This window comes from Aedes albopictus, chromosome 1, assembly GCF_035046485.1.
Source record: "Aedes albopictus strain Foshan chromosome 1, AalbF5, whole genome shotgun sequence".
NCBI classification, from domain to species: Eukaryota; Metazoa; Arthropoda; class Insecta; order Diptera; family Culicidae; genus Aedes; species Aedes albopictus.
In genome coordinates this window covers 225,556,985-225,575,331 of record NC_085136.1, presented here as the reverse complement: position 1 = coordinate 225,575,331, position 18,347 = coordinate 225,556,985, and the positions used below count along the sequence as shown (strand labels likewise).

The 18,347-nt window shown below is 40.8% G+C and overlaps 1 protein-coding gene across 1 annotated transcript; it reads left to right on the top strand.

Moving 5' to 3' along the window:
• Positions 1–225: 225 nt before the first annotated feature.
• On the top strand, positions 226–9,737 carry LOC109430224 (T-complex protein 1 subunit alpha). The gene is made up of 3 exons (XM_019706276.3): positions 226–431; positions 7,708–8,396; positions 8,506–9,737. Exons 1-3 carry the CDS (start codon positions 359–361, stop codon positions 9,415–9,417), a joined length of 1,674 nt encoding a protein of 557 aa, XP_019561821.3. The 5' UTR covers positions 226–358; the 3' UTR covers positions 9,418–9,737.
• Positions 9,738–18,347: the final 8,610 nt, after the last annotated feature.

The window sequence follows — 18,347 nt, the reverse complement described above, 5'->3', positions numbered from 1 at the left end:
GCGATGATTCCGATTTGAGTAGTATGTCTGTTTGTCTGTGCTTAACCACTAGGCTAACTGGAGACCCCGGAAAAAGCTAGATGCGTCCTTTTAAAAAAATATGCTTGATTATATTCCCAACCAGGACCGCAAAAAATGTTTCCGTGTATAAATTTGGCTACCAATTATCTGGTCACCCTAATGAAAACACCCGAACACGATGACAGCCGAAGTTTGCTTGCTCCGCGATCTGTCAAACGGTGAAAACGCGAGTCGTCGGTCGGTCACAATCATCGCGAAACGGAGCTAGCTTCCCCAGTGCTTGATCGAATTTAGCCCGCAGTAATTCCGGATTGAACAGTGTAAAAACCTGCAAAAAATGTCCACCGTAGCGAGTGCACTTTCCCTGGCGGGAACCCGGACATCCGGAGCCCCGGTTCGCACACAAAATGGTAAGTTTTTGCCGAGACGTGCGAATGAACATGCGGCCCCCGAACAAGAAAATTTTCATTGTTTATGGAAGTTTTGCACGGGAGCCGAGCAGCAGGAAGCGGAATGAAAACCATCACATGCTATGAATGGGTTTGATTTGTGGGAATTGTGAAGGAAAATTATTGAATTTTACTTGTTGAATAACTTTTTGGGTGTAAAATGGTGGAAATAACAGTGCATAAATTGGTTAAGATTGTTAAGTGTCGAAGAAACAGCAACATTCTTCATGTAGCAACATCATTCCTCCTGAGATCACTCCCACACAAATTGATTCAGGCAATTAGACTGTATTCTTGCAAAACGTGGCGAAATACAATTTAAAAACATTTCCTTTCGTATGATGTTAGTTTATTACAATTAACTAACAGATATTTTTGAGATTTTTGATGCCGAAAATGCACAAAATCGAAAGTTCTCGTCTTCCTCAATGACTCATTTACCGCTATTTGAGGTTAGGTTTATAAGAAGAATCGGTTGTTAAGATGTTGTGATATTCATCAGAAGGATGGATCTGGTAGATATATTATACACTGATCCCACACGTATGAATCATGTAAGGATTTTTAAACAATCATAGCTTTCTATTCACGTACATCATTCGAAATCTGGATGAAGATATCTTCCTTAAAGTCTCCATGTAGAAACGCTGTCTGGACATCCATCTGGTGAAAAAGGAAATGATGATGATGATGATGATGATGATTGTGTACCCACCATCAGCGCAAGGATTACCTATGGCTGCAGAGTCATACCGGAACGGAATGATCTACCTGATGGTTTGTTGTAGCAGGGTAAGCTAAATTCACTGGAGACCTTCGGAAAACAACATGATAATTGTTATCTCGTGACAAAGTCTGGCCACCCCACGAACATTGGCCCGGAAACCAGTTCATTTAACTTCCTTAGGCTACCCCTCCGAAATCCCCATATATGTCATGTTCAAATATAAAAAGTAATAAGGAACGAACTCACCGGGTAATCCTGACCAGCTGGTTTTCTATGTTTGGCTTTAGGGCCCATATAGCCGAGGCGGTAAACGCACGGGTATTCAGCATGACCATGCTGAGGGTGACGGGTTCGATTCCCGGTCGGTCCAGGATCTTTTCGTAAAGGAAATTTCCTTGACTTCCTTGGGCATAGAGTATCTTCGTGCCTGCCACACGATATACACATGCAAAATGGTCATTGGCAGAGGAAGCTCTCAGTTAATAACTGTGGAAGTGCTCATAGAACACTAAGCTGAGAAGCAGGCTTTGTCCCAGTGAGGACGTTACGCCAAGAAGAGGAGAGGATGTTTGGCTTTGGTCTCAGTATGCAAACGGTCCAACCATATTAAATGTGCACTCGTTCACACCGCTCGTTGATTCTCCGATCGTCCATCGAAGAATCCGAAAAAAATACATAAGCGAGAATACCCGACGCACTGAAAAACAATCTCTTGGATACTAGCATTTCCGAACTCGGAATAACGACGAACACGAGCACCACGATGCGGGCAATGTGGTCTCTTGCCACCGAGCCATCGTCGATCGGTGAAAAAGGAAATTGTAGATAAACTCCGATCGCCAAAACCGAGCTGATTTTCGGCAGCTTGGCATCAGGAGCGTATATTTCTTCTTAATCGATTCCGGGGCTCTGAAGATACTCTTTTGCAACTGATCGTGCTTCACTGGATGGATATATTCGTCCTCTTAAGTGAAACACCCATCTAGTTTTCAAGCATCGGGCTCTCTTAGCTAGGACAGGCAACGATCCTCTAAACGTTATTGGATCCATGGACTGCAATTCATTCTGGGCGGCCTGCAATCAGTCATCACAGTCGTCTATTGTCTTTTGTCGGTCATCGGAAAGATTCCTGTCCTCAACGTGGAACTTGAAAACACCAGGCGGATCATTAGCGGAAAGTAACGGAAATCTGTTCGTAGGCAGCTATTGTGTCGCAGGGTGTGGTTTCTCCGGAACAGCAATCAATATCGGAAGATGATATAACTGAAGTCTTGGAGGATCAGCCGCTGGATACAACAACAGATGGATAATAAGCACAATCAGGGGTGCCTGAAGAAGATTCGGATAAGTGACGCCCGATGACACATATGGAAAAGCTAGAAGAAGTAGCCAAGGATGTGATGGGAAATCCGACTGCTGATTAGCGTAGGGTTTAATTTGTCGCATCTGGTTCAAGCTCAGGTTCCGGACTGCGAGTGAAGAAGAAATGCGCACGAAGAACGCTTTACTAGGATTGTTTACAAATTGTCATTACTAGAATATAAAAATATTAATTAGAATTTCGGCTCCGTAAAGTTTTTTTGTTAAACAATTGAGCCTACACAAATGCATGATTTAGAAAAAAAATAGCAATCTTCTCCGCCATCTCAATAGCTGCATTGCATCCGCTGCTTGTTGCGTCATCATTTGATAGCATTCCCCCTCTTACTCATCTAGTGGTAGAATCACTAGAGGAACATCATATGTTTCAACCGGACACACGTTATAAGGATAGCAAGATTCGTGAAATTTTACGTCACAGGCTATTACAATCCGTATGACAGTTTACATTTGATGCCGTCTACCATCCATGTTATTCCGCATCAGCATATAACATATAATGGATAAATGTTATCCTTTCCTTGCTGACTTAGGTGTCCCATTCTTTGATGCCACATGTTCTTCGGATTGCTTGAACAAGTACGCGCAGAAGGTTTCTCCAGCTTGACTTCCAGCTCGTATAATCAACCTTTCATCGTCGGGGTTCAATCCTTTCGTCTTTCTTCAGGCCAGCCACAGCAATATTTCACATTCACTCCCGTGTTGGCAAGCTTGCCGCACCCAGTGGTGGTTCCTGCAACCTCCGCTTCCATTGTTTAACCGTCTTTGGCCACGTTGTTGGTAAACAGCTTCCCGTATGTTGCGAAAACATTTTGATGATTCACTAGCTGGTCACTGGCACCAGAATCAAGCTTGAAAATAATCTTGTTCTTCCTGTTAGACCACCGCTGTGTTGGCGTTCCGTTTGTTTCATCTTTTCAGCCAGTAAACGCTGCTTAACCATTTCAATTGTGAGATCTTCCTCAGCAAGATTTTCGAGGCCGGCCACCACCGGATCAAACGAAAATGAGAGTCTGGAACAAGGCAAAGACCGCATACGCTTCATAAATCTGAGCACCGGCTGTCTTCTGTCTTCAATTAACTACCTACATCGGCTGTTTTCCTACTCTCCGCATCGACCAATGTGGCGCTAGCTTCTATGCGCGAAAAACCGCTAAAAGTAAATCGCAAAAATATTGTATGGCGAATAGCATCTAAAGGCACATTTCTCGAAGGAGAGTACATTATTCGAAAAAATATTTGATAGTGGTTGTGCATAATGGCAACCACTATTATGCCTACCAAATATTTTTTAGGAAGAGCTTTCTATTTCAAGTAATTCAAGTTTAGATGCTTTTCGCCATACAAAATTAAATGGATTTATTCCTGCTGATCAACTGTGGCTGCGCGTCAAGCGGGTAGTCCATTGCCTGATAATATTTTCGAATATCAGCAGATATGCTCGCACAGACTTCCTTTCTTCCAGCTTCAAGCGATTCAACTACTTCTGCAGTAGATTTTGAGTTCCGATGGACTTCTTTGCGAAGGTGTTTTCGGAGACCTTTCACATTTCTTTTGCACAGGTCTTCACGCGTACTACTTCCAGCACTTCATTTGCCAGGAAACTTATAATGTGCGCTTTGGCTTTACGGTCGGCTTTATCAAGCTTCTCTCGTTATCCAGCAACCTCCGTGGGTTCTCCGTCAAGGTCTTCAGCACCCCAACCCCAACGGAATCCTGGAACATTATCAACCCTGTAATTCCTGTTCTTGAAACCTTGTCCACCATCGAATTGAGGTATTTCGTCTGTCGATTCACGTGTCGAGGGACCCATAATGGGACCCATATGTGCTGTCGTGCCTGGTTGACCAGAAACAGCAACATTCTTCATGTAGCAACATTATTCCTCCTGAGATCACTCCCACACAAATTGATTTAGACAATTAGACTGTATTCTTGCAAAACGTGGAGAAATACAATTTAAAAACATTTCCTTTCGTATGATCTTAGTTTATTACAATTAAATCGAAAGTTCTCGTCTTCCTCAATGACTCATTTACCATTATTTGAATTTAAGTTTATAAGGAGAATCAGTTGTTGAGATGTATTCTCAATTTAGTTGAAAATCGGAGTTTTCGACTAGCGAAGTTGGATTTTTCTCCAAATCCATGCGTCGGACCTAACTTCGGAAGTGGTGCGCTGTATAGTAAACCTGGTCCGCTATACAGCGAACCACTATCGAAGTTAGGTCCGACGCACGGATTTGGAGAAAAATCCAACTTCGGTAGCATATCAAAGACGATGCAGATTTTGTGGTAGCCTGTACAACACGCGAAGAAGATCTCATTTCCGTAGCCACCAGTACAGTCAGCCAACTGCTAGGTTTCCGAATGGTGAAGCAAGTTATCGATCCAGTCCTTCGGAAGTACCGTTTCATCAAACACGGGCTGTCGACAAAACGTTTGAATGTTCAAAGCAAAGAGTGAAGCTGCTATGTATTAGACTGTTTGCTGTGATGACAAATATTTGACCAAACAAGCCCAACAAATGACCAACACAACGTGGAGCGTATGGAGCGTAGACTTTAGCCAGAACAACCTCCATAACCCCCCCCCCCCCCCTAATCCCCAAAAAGTCTACATGGATTATAAACGGCCCCTTACACTAACTTGTTGTTTTCTCAGCTCAGAAGCGTGATGTTATCATGTCTCAGGTTATTGCGGTAAAATAGAAAAAATCCAACGGGGTTGCGGTGGTTTCGACCGCCGCAGTCGTTCCGCAAACGTCAAAAGTGCTCGGTTCACGCTAAAAAGCTCTCACTCACTTGGTTGCCATAAAATTCAAAAATAATGAAAATTGTTTCATTTATGGTTTATGTAATGGCAATTGCTGCCACAACATGTAACTTATTTCTAAACTATATTAGGTGTAGTTTTAGCACTTTAGTATGCAACTGTACGCCATTGAACATAATTTAGATTTTCAACTATTTATTTTTGTTTCAAGGTTGTGTGCATACTTTTTGAAGTGTGCAGCAGTTTGACGTTTGCGGAACAGGTCCTCTTTGTCTTCTTCACTCCGCCAGGTTGGAAGATTTCTCTGGATAAGCAATATCATCCATCTATCATCCGGTCAGACTAAGGCTTGAGTGACCTCTGCTGTACAGTGTACATAGTAGCTGTTGGTGGCAGTAGCTCTTCCTCTCTGGAGCCACCAAATGTTGGCGTCGGGCACAATCTTCCAATTGGCAGGACGATTGGTGTGGTGTGCCTCTTGCAGTGGGCTACACCAAATACTTACTGAATCCAGCAGCACTCTTGTCCATAGCTAACGCGATGATGTATCGACGATGATCAGAATGACGAAACCCACACGGTACCATTGCGAAGGGATTCGGTATTACATTCCATGTATGCCAACCAACAGACTAGACGGAATGCGTTACTTTCGACCACCGATACTACTCACTCAGGGTAGGAGGTTCAAGAAGAAGAATAGTTAAAATCGAACGTCGAAATCGTGTTTGATAGGATTTAGGCCTTTCTAGACTCATTCCAACGTTCTTGCATTCGGAACTTTAGCTTACCAGAGTGAGAAAAAGTTTGACCGATCCAATGATTTTGACTTCCACGATTCTAAGTATCAACTCTTTTGAAGGATTGAATTGTCCAATAAAGTGATCGGACTAATTTAAGCTTCGCAAGTGCAAGTTCAGGAACAAATAAATATGATTAGCAAAATACTTATCCAGGAGGTATCCAGTGTGGAGTCCAAAAACAAAACTAACTGTCGTCTTTATTGATCTTCCTCTTTTAAAAATTATACATGATCTTTCCTGAAAAAAAGATGAAATAGTGGCTCTCTTTACGATCTACGCATTTACACTTTTGGTACGTGTTTTAACATGAATATGTGAGCGGCCAGAATTCTAGAATGATCTTTCGCGGGTACATGGTTTTTCGTGTTTGCACAGGAGAAATATTTTCTTCTCCGAGGAGGTTATCCGGTTATCCTGGAATCCCTACTCTTGCATAATCTGCCATAGCTGGTCTCGATCGATTGGATCACACGCCGATTTAAATTCGATGAACAAGTGATGTGTGGGCACGTTGTATTCGCGGAATTTCTGCAACACCTGGCGAACATCTGATCCGTTGTAGCGTGTTCACCCATGGATATTGCCCCACGAATTCTCTTGCAATCGGTGATAGACGGTGGCATAACATTTGAGAGAATATCTGTGATCTGTGTGAAGTGTGATCGCGCGGTAGTTCCCGCGATCCAACTTGTCGCCCTTTTTGTAGATGGGACACACGACACACTCCTCCCAAATCTCGGTAATGACCCAGTATCAGTGCTTCTCCACCGTATTTTAGTAACTCGCTTGGTAGTTGATCTGCTCCAGCGGCTTTGATGTTTTTCACCGGCAAGCCTCCTCTACAATCTCTTAGAGGTTAGAGGCTGGAAATTTTTCGTCCTGCGCACGTACTCCAAGATCTGTTACCACGCCACCTTCGGTGCTTGCTACGACGCCATTGAGGTGGTCATCGTAAACCTGCCGCCACCTCTCGACCGCCTCACGCTCGCTCGTGGGAAGATTCCCGTGATTGTCTCTGCACAGCTTGTGGCACAAAGCCTCTGCGCGAGTGATTCAGCTTCTCGTAGAACTTCGGTACAGCTCTTCCATCGCTTTGCGATCTCGTTCTTCCTGCTGGCACTTCTTCCTCCGGAAGACTGAACTCTGCCTATTCCGCGCCTGTCTATAACGTGCCTCATTCACTCTCGTACGGTGCACGGTGGTACATGCAGCATTCAACCTCCTACGAAATTGATTCGCCGACCAAGGATGGCAACACTCACTTGCAAAGAGTCACACTCACCTGTTGTTTTCTCAGCTCAGAAGCGTGCTATCAAAGAACAATTTATGGATGGCTGTTGCCTTGTGGTTTTGTCTCAAAGTTTGCTGAATAATTGTGTAGGCGACTCTCCACGACGATAAACCTTGTCTCTCCAGCTCAAAAAACTTTTTCTCTCGACTTTTGCATTTGCATCTCCAGAATTCACGGATTATTTTAACATCATGTCTTGAACATTCTCCGTAAACTTTATCAAAACAAATAATCTAAATAATAAATCTTTCTTCTTTTCCAGTGATGGCTGCTTCCTCAATCGCCAACATTGTCAAATCGTCCCTGGGACCAGTCGGACTCGACAAGATGCTGGTCGACGACATCGGAGATGTGACAGTCACAAACGATGGTGCCACCATTCTGCGGATGTTGGAAGTGGAACACCCGGCTGCCAAAGTCCTGTGTGAGCTGGCTCAGTTGCAGGACGAAGAGGTTGGCGATGGTACCACATCCGTTGTGATCATTGCGGCCGAACTACTGAAGAACGCCGACGAACTGGTCAAGCAAAAAATCCACCCGACGTCGATCATTGCCGGGTACCGCCTGGCCTGCAAGGAAGCCTGCAAGTACATTTCGGAGCATCTGACTGCACCGGTGGATGAATTGGGTCGCGAAACGCTGGTCAACGTTGCGAAGACGTCGATGAGCTCGAAAATTATCGGAGCTGATGCGGATTTCTTCTCGGCCATGGTGGTGGATGCAGCGCAGGCCGTCAAAATTATCGACCCGAAAGGAAATCCCATGTACCCGATTAAGGCGGTCAATGTGCTGAAGGCGCATGGAAAATCGGCCCGTGAGAGTGTTCTCGTGCAAGGGTATGCTCTGAATTGCACGATCGCCTCCCAGCAGATGCCGAAGAAGATTAGCAACGCAAAGATTGCCTGTCTGGACTTTTCTCTGCAGAAGACAAAGATGAAGATGGGAGTGCAGGTAAGGAGAAAGATTTATTTTTATTCAAATCCGTTGCACGCTACATTTCAAACAAAAATGTCCATGTAAAAAAACGGAACCTCAATATATTCGTTTGTTTTTTTTTCAGGTGTTGATCACCGATCCCGAGAAGCTGGAGGGCATCCGCTCGCGTGAACTGGACATCACCAAGGAAAAGATCGAGAAGATCCTGGCTACGGGTGTGAATGTCGTCTTGTGTAGCGGAGGAATCGACGATCTCTGCCTTAAGTATTTCGTTGAGGCTGGAGCCATGGCCGTACGACGGGTGAAGAAATCGGACTTGAAGCGTATAGCTAAGGCCACCGGTGCAGCGTTCCTGACCTCGCTTACTAACATGGATGGGGAAGAGAGCTTCGAAGCAAGCTACGTCGGCGAAGCAGCCGAAGTTGTGCAGGAGTTCATCTGTGACGATGAGCTGATCATGATTCGTGGCCCTAAGGCCCGCACGGCCGCTTCGATCATTCTGCGAGGTCCGAACGATTTCTACTGCGACGAAATGGAACGTTCGATTCATGATGCACTGTGTGTGGCGAAGCGAGTGTTGGAAGGAAAGAAAGTCGTAGCCGGCGGCGGTTGCGTTGAGGCAGCGCTATCCATCTATTTGGAGAACTTTGCTACCTCATTGAGTTCTCGGGAACAGCTGGCGATTGCCGAATTTGCCAAGTCCCTTTTGGTTATTCCAAAAACGTTGGCCGTGAATGCCGCCAAGGATGCCACTGATCTGGTGGCCAAGCTCCGTGCCTATCACAATTCCAGTCAGACCAAGGTCGACCACGCCCACCTGAAGTGGTGCGGTCTGGATCTTGTCGAGGGAGTGGTCAAGGACAACAAGAAGGCTGGAGTGCTGGAACCGGCCATGTCGAAAATCAAATCCCTCAAGTTTGCAACGGAAGCCGCAATCACCATCCTGCGTATCGATGATATGATCAAGCTGAACCCGGAGGAGAAACAAGGCAAGAGCTACGGAGATGCGTGTGCCGCTGGAGAGTTGGACGGTTAAGAACATCTCATCGTCTTTTTAGTACTCAACTCGTTTTTAAGTAAGTTTTTTGCACGTTTTCCCTTATCAATTGCTTTTTGCTTACGGAATGCAGCCTATTGGCAGCATTGTTCCTCCATTTAAAAGCACACAAAATGCAACCGTTTGCTTTTCTCTACTAAAGAAAACGCGGGATAGGGTGAGTGATAGTAGAAAGAAAGCATCTCCTTGTCAAGCTACAAGCGGTCTCATTTATTTCATTTGTCTACTTACCGGATCATAACAACAGTAAGCACCCACACGTAATATAATTGATGCCTACTAATGGTGATAACACTAAACGATCTGGTTCAATTTGTTATAATTGGGACATACCGAAAGCCGAATGACACTCAAGGATATAGATTGTAGTTGCTAGTTGTATCCGACAGGGTGTGGTAGTCTAAACACTATGTACTGCCGATCAATGCAGATTGAATGCTTGGCAAGTTCAGAACTATGATTTATCCCTTGACAATTTTGGTAAAGCGGACAAACTAAAATAACCGGAAAGAAACAGGGATCATCCAAGAAACACAACCTAGGGTTAAATATGTACAACATCTTTACTTAAACACTGATGCTACAATTCTACTTCTAATTCTGCCCAGCGGCAACCTTCTGGATGCTGGGCTCGTCTTAGAACGCAGCGTGCTCGTGGTTCATTCTTCGCCTCCACACATCATTCTCCTGTACGCCGCTTAAGATCGTCCTTAGCACGCGTCACTGGAAAATTCCGATTGCTTGCAGGTCTTCCACGAGCATGGTCCATTAGTATGGGACAAAGATCAAATTCTCGCTCCAGTCGACTTTTTTGATTCCATTTAGGTCCCATATGAACTGTGCAAAATTTCAGCGCAATCGGTGAAACTATAATTTAGCGCAAGCGGTTCAAAGTTGTCATAGGATTTACTATGGGAAAAGTTACACTTTCAAACAAAAAATCCCAGAGGTCGCCCTTTGTCTCCTTAATTCAAATTGATCAACGTTCCTTGTAGAAAAATCATTTATGAAACTTTCTTTCGAAGACCGCAAAACGATTGGATGCTTGTGGAAAAAGTTATTGATTTATTACCAATTAGTGATCCAACGAACGGCTTTTTGTTTTGTTTTATCAGCAGCACTGTAGCTGCTGCCTTGGCTGCTGCTGTTTCTGGGGGTGGTGATGCCTCCCACCAGCCCATGCAACAACGGCAGCAGCAGTGCTGCTGATAAAACAAAACAAAAAGCCGTTCGTTGGATCACTAATTGGTAATAAATCAATAACTTTTTCCACAAGCATCCAATCGTTTTGCGGTCTTCGAAAGAAAGTTTCATAAATGATTTTTCTACAAGGAACGTTGATCGATTTGAATTAAGGAGACAAAGGGCGACCTCTGGGATTTTTTGTTTGAAAGTGTAACTGTTCCCATAGTAAATCCTATGACAACTTTGAACCGCTTGCGCTAAATTATAGTTTCACCGATTGCGCTGAAATTTTGTACACTTCATATGGGACCTAAATGGAATCCAAAAAGTCGACTGGAGCGAGGATTTATTTTTTCCATACCAGCGAGTCCCATACTAATGCTCCATGTCCCGTGTCGGTAGAGGACCACCGCACAGTGGGACCATACTGAAAAACCCGATTTAATCCACCTATGGTGAACAGAACCCTTCTTACACTTATTAAAATTATTGTCGTATTATTTGTATTTAACATATTTATTTTGTGTAATTGACCAAAAGTATTGTGGATTTGGCATCTAGTGGATTGGTTTCCAAAATAGCATCATAGACCATGGACTAAACTACCAGAAATGCCAAACACCTCCTAGAATCTTGTATGGAATATTTAAAAAATAGCTTACATATTCTGGAATATTGTATCTTTTGTTAACTACCAAAAGATCTTGAATCGATTAACAAATGGGAAAGAAAATCAGCGAGATGCACTTTGTCTAATATCTCTTAATCAGTCGAATAAATTGGCTCCGAAGTACTTGGTATTCATGGTTATGGTGTAAAAAGGACAAAAATGATATATCTACTAAGTTAATCAGTTTTGGCATTAACTATTTATTTTGGCTGTCCGGTTCTTGCATTTTTCCCACAATATATAAATTCAAAGCTTTCATTTAACATATTGTTAGTTTTCATAAAATTCATGTGTATTTGTAATTTGTTTATTATAATTTTGTTGAAAACAATAACCTGCTAGAATACACTTTGTATGATATCAGCATAATTTATTGAAAAATAATTTCCCATAGACTGGTGAAAAACTAATGCAAGATAACAAGTGAATACAATAATAAAAAAAGAATTTAATGAAATTCTCTTCGTAAGATATCTCAGTAATCAAATGACGAATCGAAATAAAATTTCAGGGCCTTATACAAGGATAAGCTGTAGCTTTCATTTAGTGCTTAGAGAACCCAAATCGGTTGACAGATAGCTGAGATATTTATTATGGTACCCTTGGTCCAAAATCTCTCAAAAAGTTAACCTGTATTACTCCCAAGTACTCTTTGAAAGATATCTCGATAATCAAATGTCCAATTGTAATGAAATTGTATAGGGTTCTACTAGAATGTTGTAGCTTTCATTTGGTGCCAGGATAACCGAAATCGGTTGACAGACGGCTAAGATATTTATTATTATACAATTGGTCAAAAATCTCAAAAAGTTTAGTTGAATAAATCCTAAGTACTCTTCGAAAGATATCTCTGTAACCAAATGTCCAATCGAAATAAAATTTCTGGGTGATCTACTAGGATGCTGTAGCTTTCATTTGGTGCCAAGAGAACTTAAATCGATTGACAAACGGCCGAAATATTTATTATGTTACACTTGGTCAAAAATCTTAAAAAGTTTAGAAATATGACTCATAAGTACTCTTCGAGAGATATCTCGGTAACCAAACGTCCAATCGAAAAAAAATTCAATAGCGTTCTACTAGGATGTAGTAGCTTTCATTTGCTTCCAAGAGAACTCAAATCGGTTGACAGACGGCTGAGAAACGTGCGTGACTTTTTTTTGTAACGCACATACACACACACACATACACACATACACACATACACACACACATACAGACATTTGCTCAGTTCGTCGAGCTGAGTTCATTGGTATATGAGACTCGGCCCTCCGGGCCTCGGATCGAAAGTCGGTTTTTCGGGCGATATTTATACCCTTCTTATGGGTGTAAGAAGGGTAAAAAGGAATTTATTGAAATACTCTTCGAAGGATATCTCAGTAACCAAATGTCCAATCGAAATAAAATTTCAGAACCTTTTACAAGAATATTGTAGCTTTCATTTGGTGCTTAGAGAACCCAAATAGGTTGACAGATGGCTGAGATATTTATTATGATACACTTTCTCAAAAATCTCTCAAAAAGTTAACCTGTATTACTCTCAAGTACTCTTTGAAAGATATTTCAGTAACCAAATGTCCAATCCTAATAAAATTGTATAGGGTTCTACTAGGATATTGTAGCTTTCATTTGGTGCCAGGAGAACCGAAATTGGTTTACAGACGGCTGAGATATTTATTATGATGCACTTGGCAAAAATCTCAAAAAGTTTAGTTGTATAAATCCTAAGTACTCTTTGAAAGATATCTCGATAAACAAATGTCCAATCGAAATAAAATTTCTGGGCAATCTACTAGGATGTTGTGGCTTTCATTTGGTGCCAAGAGAATCCAAATCGGTTGACAGACGACTGAGATGTTTAATATGATGCATTTTGTTAAAAATCTCAAAAAGTTTAATTGTATAACTCCTAAGTACTCTTCGAAAGATATCTCTGTAATCAAATGTCCAATCGAAATAAAATTTCTGGGCGATCTACTAAGATGTTGTAGCTTTCATTTGGTGCTAAGAGAACCCAAATCGACTGACAAACGGCCGAAATATTTATTATGATACACTTGGTCAAAAATCTCAAAAAGTTTAGATGTATGACTCATAAGTACTCTTCGAGAGATATCTCGGTAACCAAACGTCCAATTGAAAAAAAAAATCAATAGCGTTCTACTAGGATGTAGTAGCTTTCATTTGCTTCCAAGAGAACTCAAATCGGTTGACAGACGGCTGAGAAACGTGCGTGACTTTTTTTTGTAACGCACATACACACACACACACATACACACATACACACACACACACACATACAGACATTTGCTCAGTTCGTCGAGCTGAGTTCATTGGTATATGAGACTCGGCCCTCCGGGCCTCGGATCGAAAGTCGGTTTTCCAAGCGGTATTTATACCCTTCTTATGGGTGTAAGAAGGGTAAAAAGGAATTTATTGAAATACTCTTCGAAGGATATCTCAGTAACCAAATGTCCAATCGAAATAAAATTTCAGAACGTTTTACAAGAATATTGTAGCTTTCATTTGGTGCTTAGAGAACCCAAATAGGTTGACAGATGGCTGAGATATTTATTATGATACACTTTCTCAAAAATCTCTCAAAAAGTTAACCTGTATTACTCTCAAGTACTCTTTGAAAGATATTTCAGTAACCAAATGTCCAATCCTAATAAAATTGTATAGGGTTCTACTAGGATATTGTAGCTTTCATTTGGTGCCAGGAGAACCGAAATTGGTTTACAGACGGCTGAGATATTTATTATGATGCACTTGGCAAAAATCTCAAAAAGTTTAGTTGTATAAATCCTAAGTACTCTTTGAAAGATATCTCGATAAACAAATGTCCAATCGAAATAAAATTTCTGGGCAATCTACTAGGATGTTGTGGCTTTCATTTGGTGCCAAGAGAACCCAAATCGGTTGACAGACGACTGAGATGTTTAATATGATGCATTTTGTTAAAAATCTCAAAAAGTTTAATTGTATAACTCCTAAGTACTCTTCGAAAGATATCTCTGTAATCAAATGTCCAATCGAAATAAAATTTCTGGGCGATCTACTAAGATGTTGTAGCTTTCATTTGGTGCTAAGAGAACCCAAATCGACTGACAAACGGCCGAAATATTTATTATAATACACTTGGTCAAAAATCTCAAAAAGTTTAGATGTATGACTCATAAGTACTCTTCGAGAGATATCTCGGTAACCAAACGTCCAATTGAAAAAAAAAATCAATAGCGTTCTACTAGGATGTAGTAGCTTTCATTTGCTTCCAAGAGAACTCAAATCGGTTGACAGACGGCTGAGAAACGTGCGTGACTTTTTTTTGTAACGCACATACACACACACACACACACATACACACATACAGACATTTGCTCAGTTCGTCGAGCTGAGTTCATTGGTATATGAGACTCGGCCCTCCGGGCCTCGGATCGAAAGTCGGTTTTCCAAGCGGTATTTATACCCTTCTTATGGGTGTAAGAAGGGTAAAAAAGGAATTTATTGAAATACTCTTCGAAGGATATCTCAGTAACCAAATGTCCAATCGAAATAAAATTTCAGAACCTTTTACAAGAATATTGTAGCTTTCATTTGGTGCTTAGAGAACCCAAATAGGTTGACAGATGGCTGAGATATTTATTATGATACACTTTCTCAAAAATCTCTCAAAAAGTTAACCTGTATTACTCTCAAGTACTCTTTGAAAGATATTTCAGTAACCAAATGTCCAATCCTAATAAAATTGTATAGGGTTCTACTAGGATATTGTAGCTTTCATTTGGTGCCAGGAGAACCGAAATCGGTTTACAGACGGCTGAGATATTTATTATGATGCACTTGGCAAAAATCTCAAAAAGTTTAGTTGTATAAATCCTAAGTACTCTTTGAAAGATATCTCGATAAACAAATGTCCAATCGAAATAAAATTTCTGGGCAATCTACTAGGATGTTGTGGCTTTCATTTGGTGCCAAGAGAACCCAAATCGGTTGACAGACGACTGAGATGTTTAATATGATGCATTTTGTTAAAAATCTCAAAAAGTTTAATTGTATAACTCCTAAGTACTCTTCGAAAGATATCTCTGTAATCAAATGTCCAATCGAAATAAAATTTCTGGGCGATCTACTAAGATGTTGTAGCTTTCATTTGGTGCTAAGAGAACCCAAATCGACTGACAAACGGCCGAAATATTTATTATGATACACTTGGTCAAAAATCTCAAAAAGTTTAGATGTATGACTTATAAGTACTCTTCGAGAGATATCTCGGTAACCAAACGTCCAATTGAAAAAAAAATCAATAGCGTTCTACTAGGATGTAGTAGCTTTCATTTGCTTCCAAGAGAACTCAAATCGGTTGACAGACGGCTGAGAAACGTGCGTGACTTTTTTTTGTAACGCACATACACACACACACACACACATACACACATACAGACATTTGCTCAGTTCGTCGAGCTGAGTTCATTGGTATATGAGACTCGGCCCTCCGGGCCTCGGATCGAAAGTCGGTTTTCCAAGCGGTATTTATACCCTTCTTATGGGTGTAAGAAGGGTAAAAAAGGAATTTATTGAAATACTCTTCGAAGGATATCTCAGTAACCAAATGTCCAATCGAAATAAAATTTCAGAACCTTTTACAAGAATATTGTAGCTTTCATTTGGTGCTTAGAGAACCCAAATAGGTTGACAGATGGCTGAGATATTTATTATGATACACTTTCTCAAAAATCTCTCAAAAAGTTAACCTGTATTACTCTCAAGTACTCTTTGAAAGATATTTCAGTAACCAAATGTCCAATCCTAATAAAATTGTATAGGGTTCTACTAGGATATTGTAGCTTTCATTTGGTGCCAGGAGAACCGAAATCGGTTTACAGACGGCTGAGATATTTATTATGATGCACTTGGCAAAAATCTCAAAAAGTTTAGTTGTATAAATCCTAAGTACTCTTTGAAAGATATCTCGATAAACAAATGTCCAATCGAAATAAAATTTCTGGGCAATCTACTAGGATGTTGTGGCTTTCATTTGGTGCCAAGAGAACCCAAATCGGTTGACAGACGACTGAGATGTTTAATATGATGCATTTTGTTAAAAATCTCAAAAAGTTTAATTGTATAACTCCTAAGTACTCTTCGAAAGATATCTCTGTAATCAAATGTCCAATCGAAATAAAATTTCTGGGCGATCTACTAAGATGTTGTAGCTTTCATTTGGTGCTAAGAGAACCCAAATCGACTGACAAACGGCCGAAATATTTATTATGATACACTTGGTCAAAAATCTCAAAAAGTTTAGATGTATGACTCATAAGTACTCTTCGAGAGATATCTCGGTAACCAAACGTCCAATTGAAAAAAAATCAATAGCGTTCTACTAGGATGTAGTAGCTTTCATTTGCTTCCAAGAGAACTCAAATCGGTTGACAGACGGCTGAGAAACGTGCGTGACTTTTTTTTGTAACGCACATACACACACACACACACATACACACATACACACACACACATACAGACATTTGCTCAGTTCGTCGAGCTGAGTTCATTGGTATATGAGACTCGGCCCTCCGGGCCTCGGATCGAAAGTCGGTTTTCCAAGCGGTATTTATACCCTTCTTATGGGTGTAAGAAGGGTAAAAAGGCTTTTCCTACATACATTCCGTGATATTTTTGCTACTGTTTATTAAGCTCAAATATAACAAAGAGATAGTAGCTTTTATGTATTTGATGCAATTGCATTTTTATGTATAACTAACTTGTGTAACCAAATATGATCATAAAAAATCTGTTGACAAACGGCTGAGAAATGTATTACGATACATTTTATCAAAAATCTCTCAAAAGCGTAAATTTCATTACTCCTTAGTACTCGTGGAAAGATATCTCGGAAACAAAATGTCCAAACGGCATAAAATTTAATAGCATACTACTTAGATGCTGTAGCTTTCATTTGATGCTGAGAAACTCAAATCGATTGACACACGGCTGATTCATTTATTATGAAGCATTTTGTCAAAAACCTCTTAAAAAGTTAAGTTGTATTACTCCAAAGTACTCCCCGAAAGATATCTCGGTTACAAAATGTCCAATCGGAATGAAATTCAAAAGCGTTCTTCTAGGGTGCAGTAGCTTTCGTTTCGAGCCTTAAGAACCCGATTCGGTTGATAGACGGCTGAGAAATTTATGGTGATACACTTTGTCAAAAATATCTAAAATAATTAAGTTGCACTACTCCCTAGCACTCTTTGAAAGATATCGCGGTAACCGAACGTCCAATCAAAAAAAAATTCAATAGCGTTCTACTAGGATGTAGTAGCTTTCGTTTGGGGCCTTAAGAACCCAAATCGGTTGATAGACGGCTGAGAAATTTATGGTGATACACTTTGTCAAAAATATCTAAAATAATTAAGTTGTACTACTCCCTAGCACTCTTTGAAAGATATCTCGGTAACCGAACGTCCAATCAAAATAAAATTCAATAGCGTTCTACTAGGATGTAGTAGCTTTCATTTGCTTCCAAGAGAACTCAAATCGGTCAACAGACGGCTGAGAACCGTGAGTGACATTTTTTTGTAACATACATACACACACACATACACACACACATACACACATTTGCTCAATTCGTCGAGCTGAGTTGATTGGTATATGTGACTCGGCCCTGCGGGCCTCGGATCGAAAGTCGGTTTTCCAAGCGGTATTTATACCCTTCTTATGGGTGTAAGAAGGGTAAAAAGACGATCAAAACCTCTAAGAGCTATTAGTTGGTATTTTAGCATATAGAGTAAAGTGGGGCAAAAGTTCGAGTGGGGCAAGAGTTTCTTTTGAAGTTTTTGAGCTTAATTCAAATTACATCTTTCGGGTGTCAAGGTTGTTCGAAGCCTTTTTGAAAAAGAGTCTTTCACTCCAAAAATTATGAAAATTGATCAATATTTCGAAAAGTTATGACAAAATGTTGTTTTTTGATCAAAAAATTGTAATATCCGATGGTCCTTCCAACGCATGTAATGGAATTGTAATGAAATCGAATTCGATATTTTATTTT

Coding starts and splice junctions, on each gene's coding strand:
- LOC109430224 (XM_019706276.3), top strand. CDS start 359: ATGTCCACCGTAGCGAGTGCACTTTCCCTGGCGGGAACCCGGACATCC. Junction 432..7,707: donor CCCGGTTCGCACACAAAATG/GTAAGTTTTTGC, acceptor CTTCTTTTCCAG/TGATGGCTGCTTCCTCAATC. Junction 8,397..8,505: donor AGATGAAGATGGGAGTGCAG/GTAAGGAGAAAG, acceptor TTTTTTTTTCAG/GTGTTGATCACCGATCCCGA.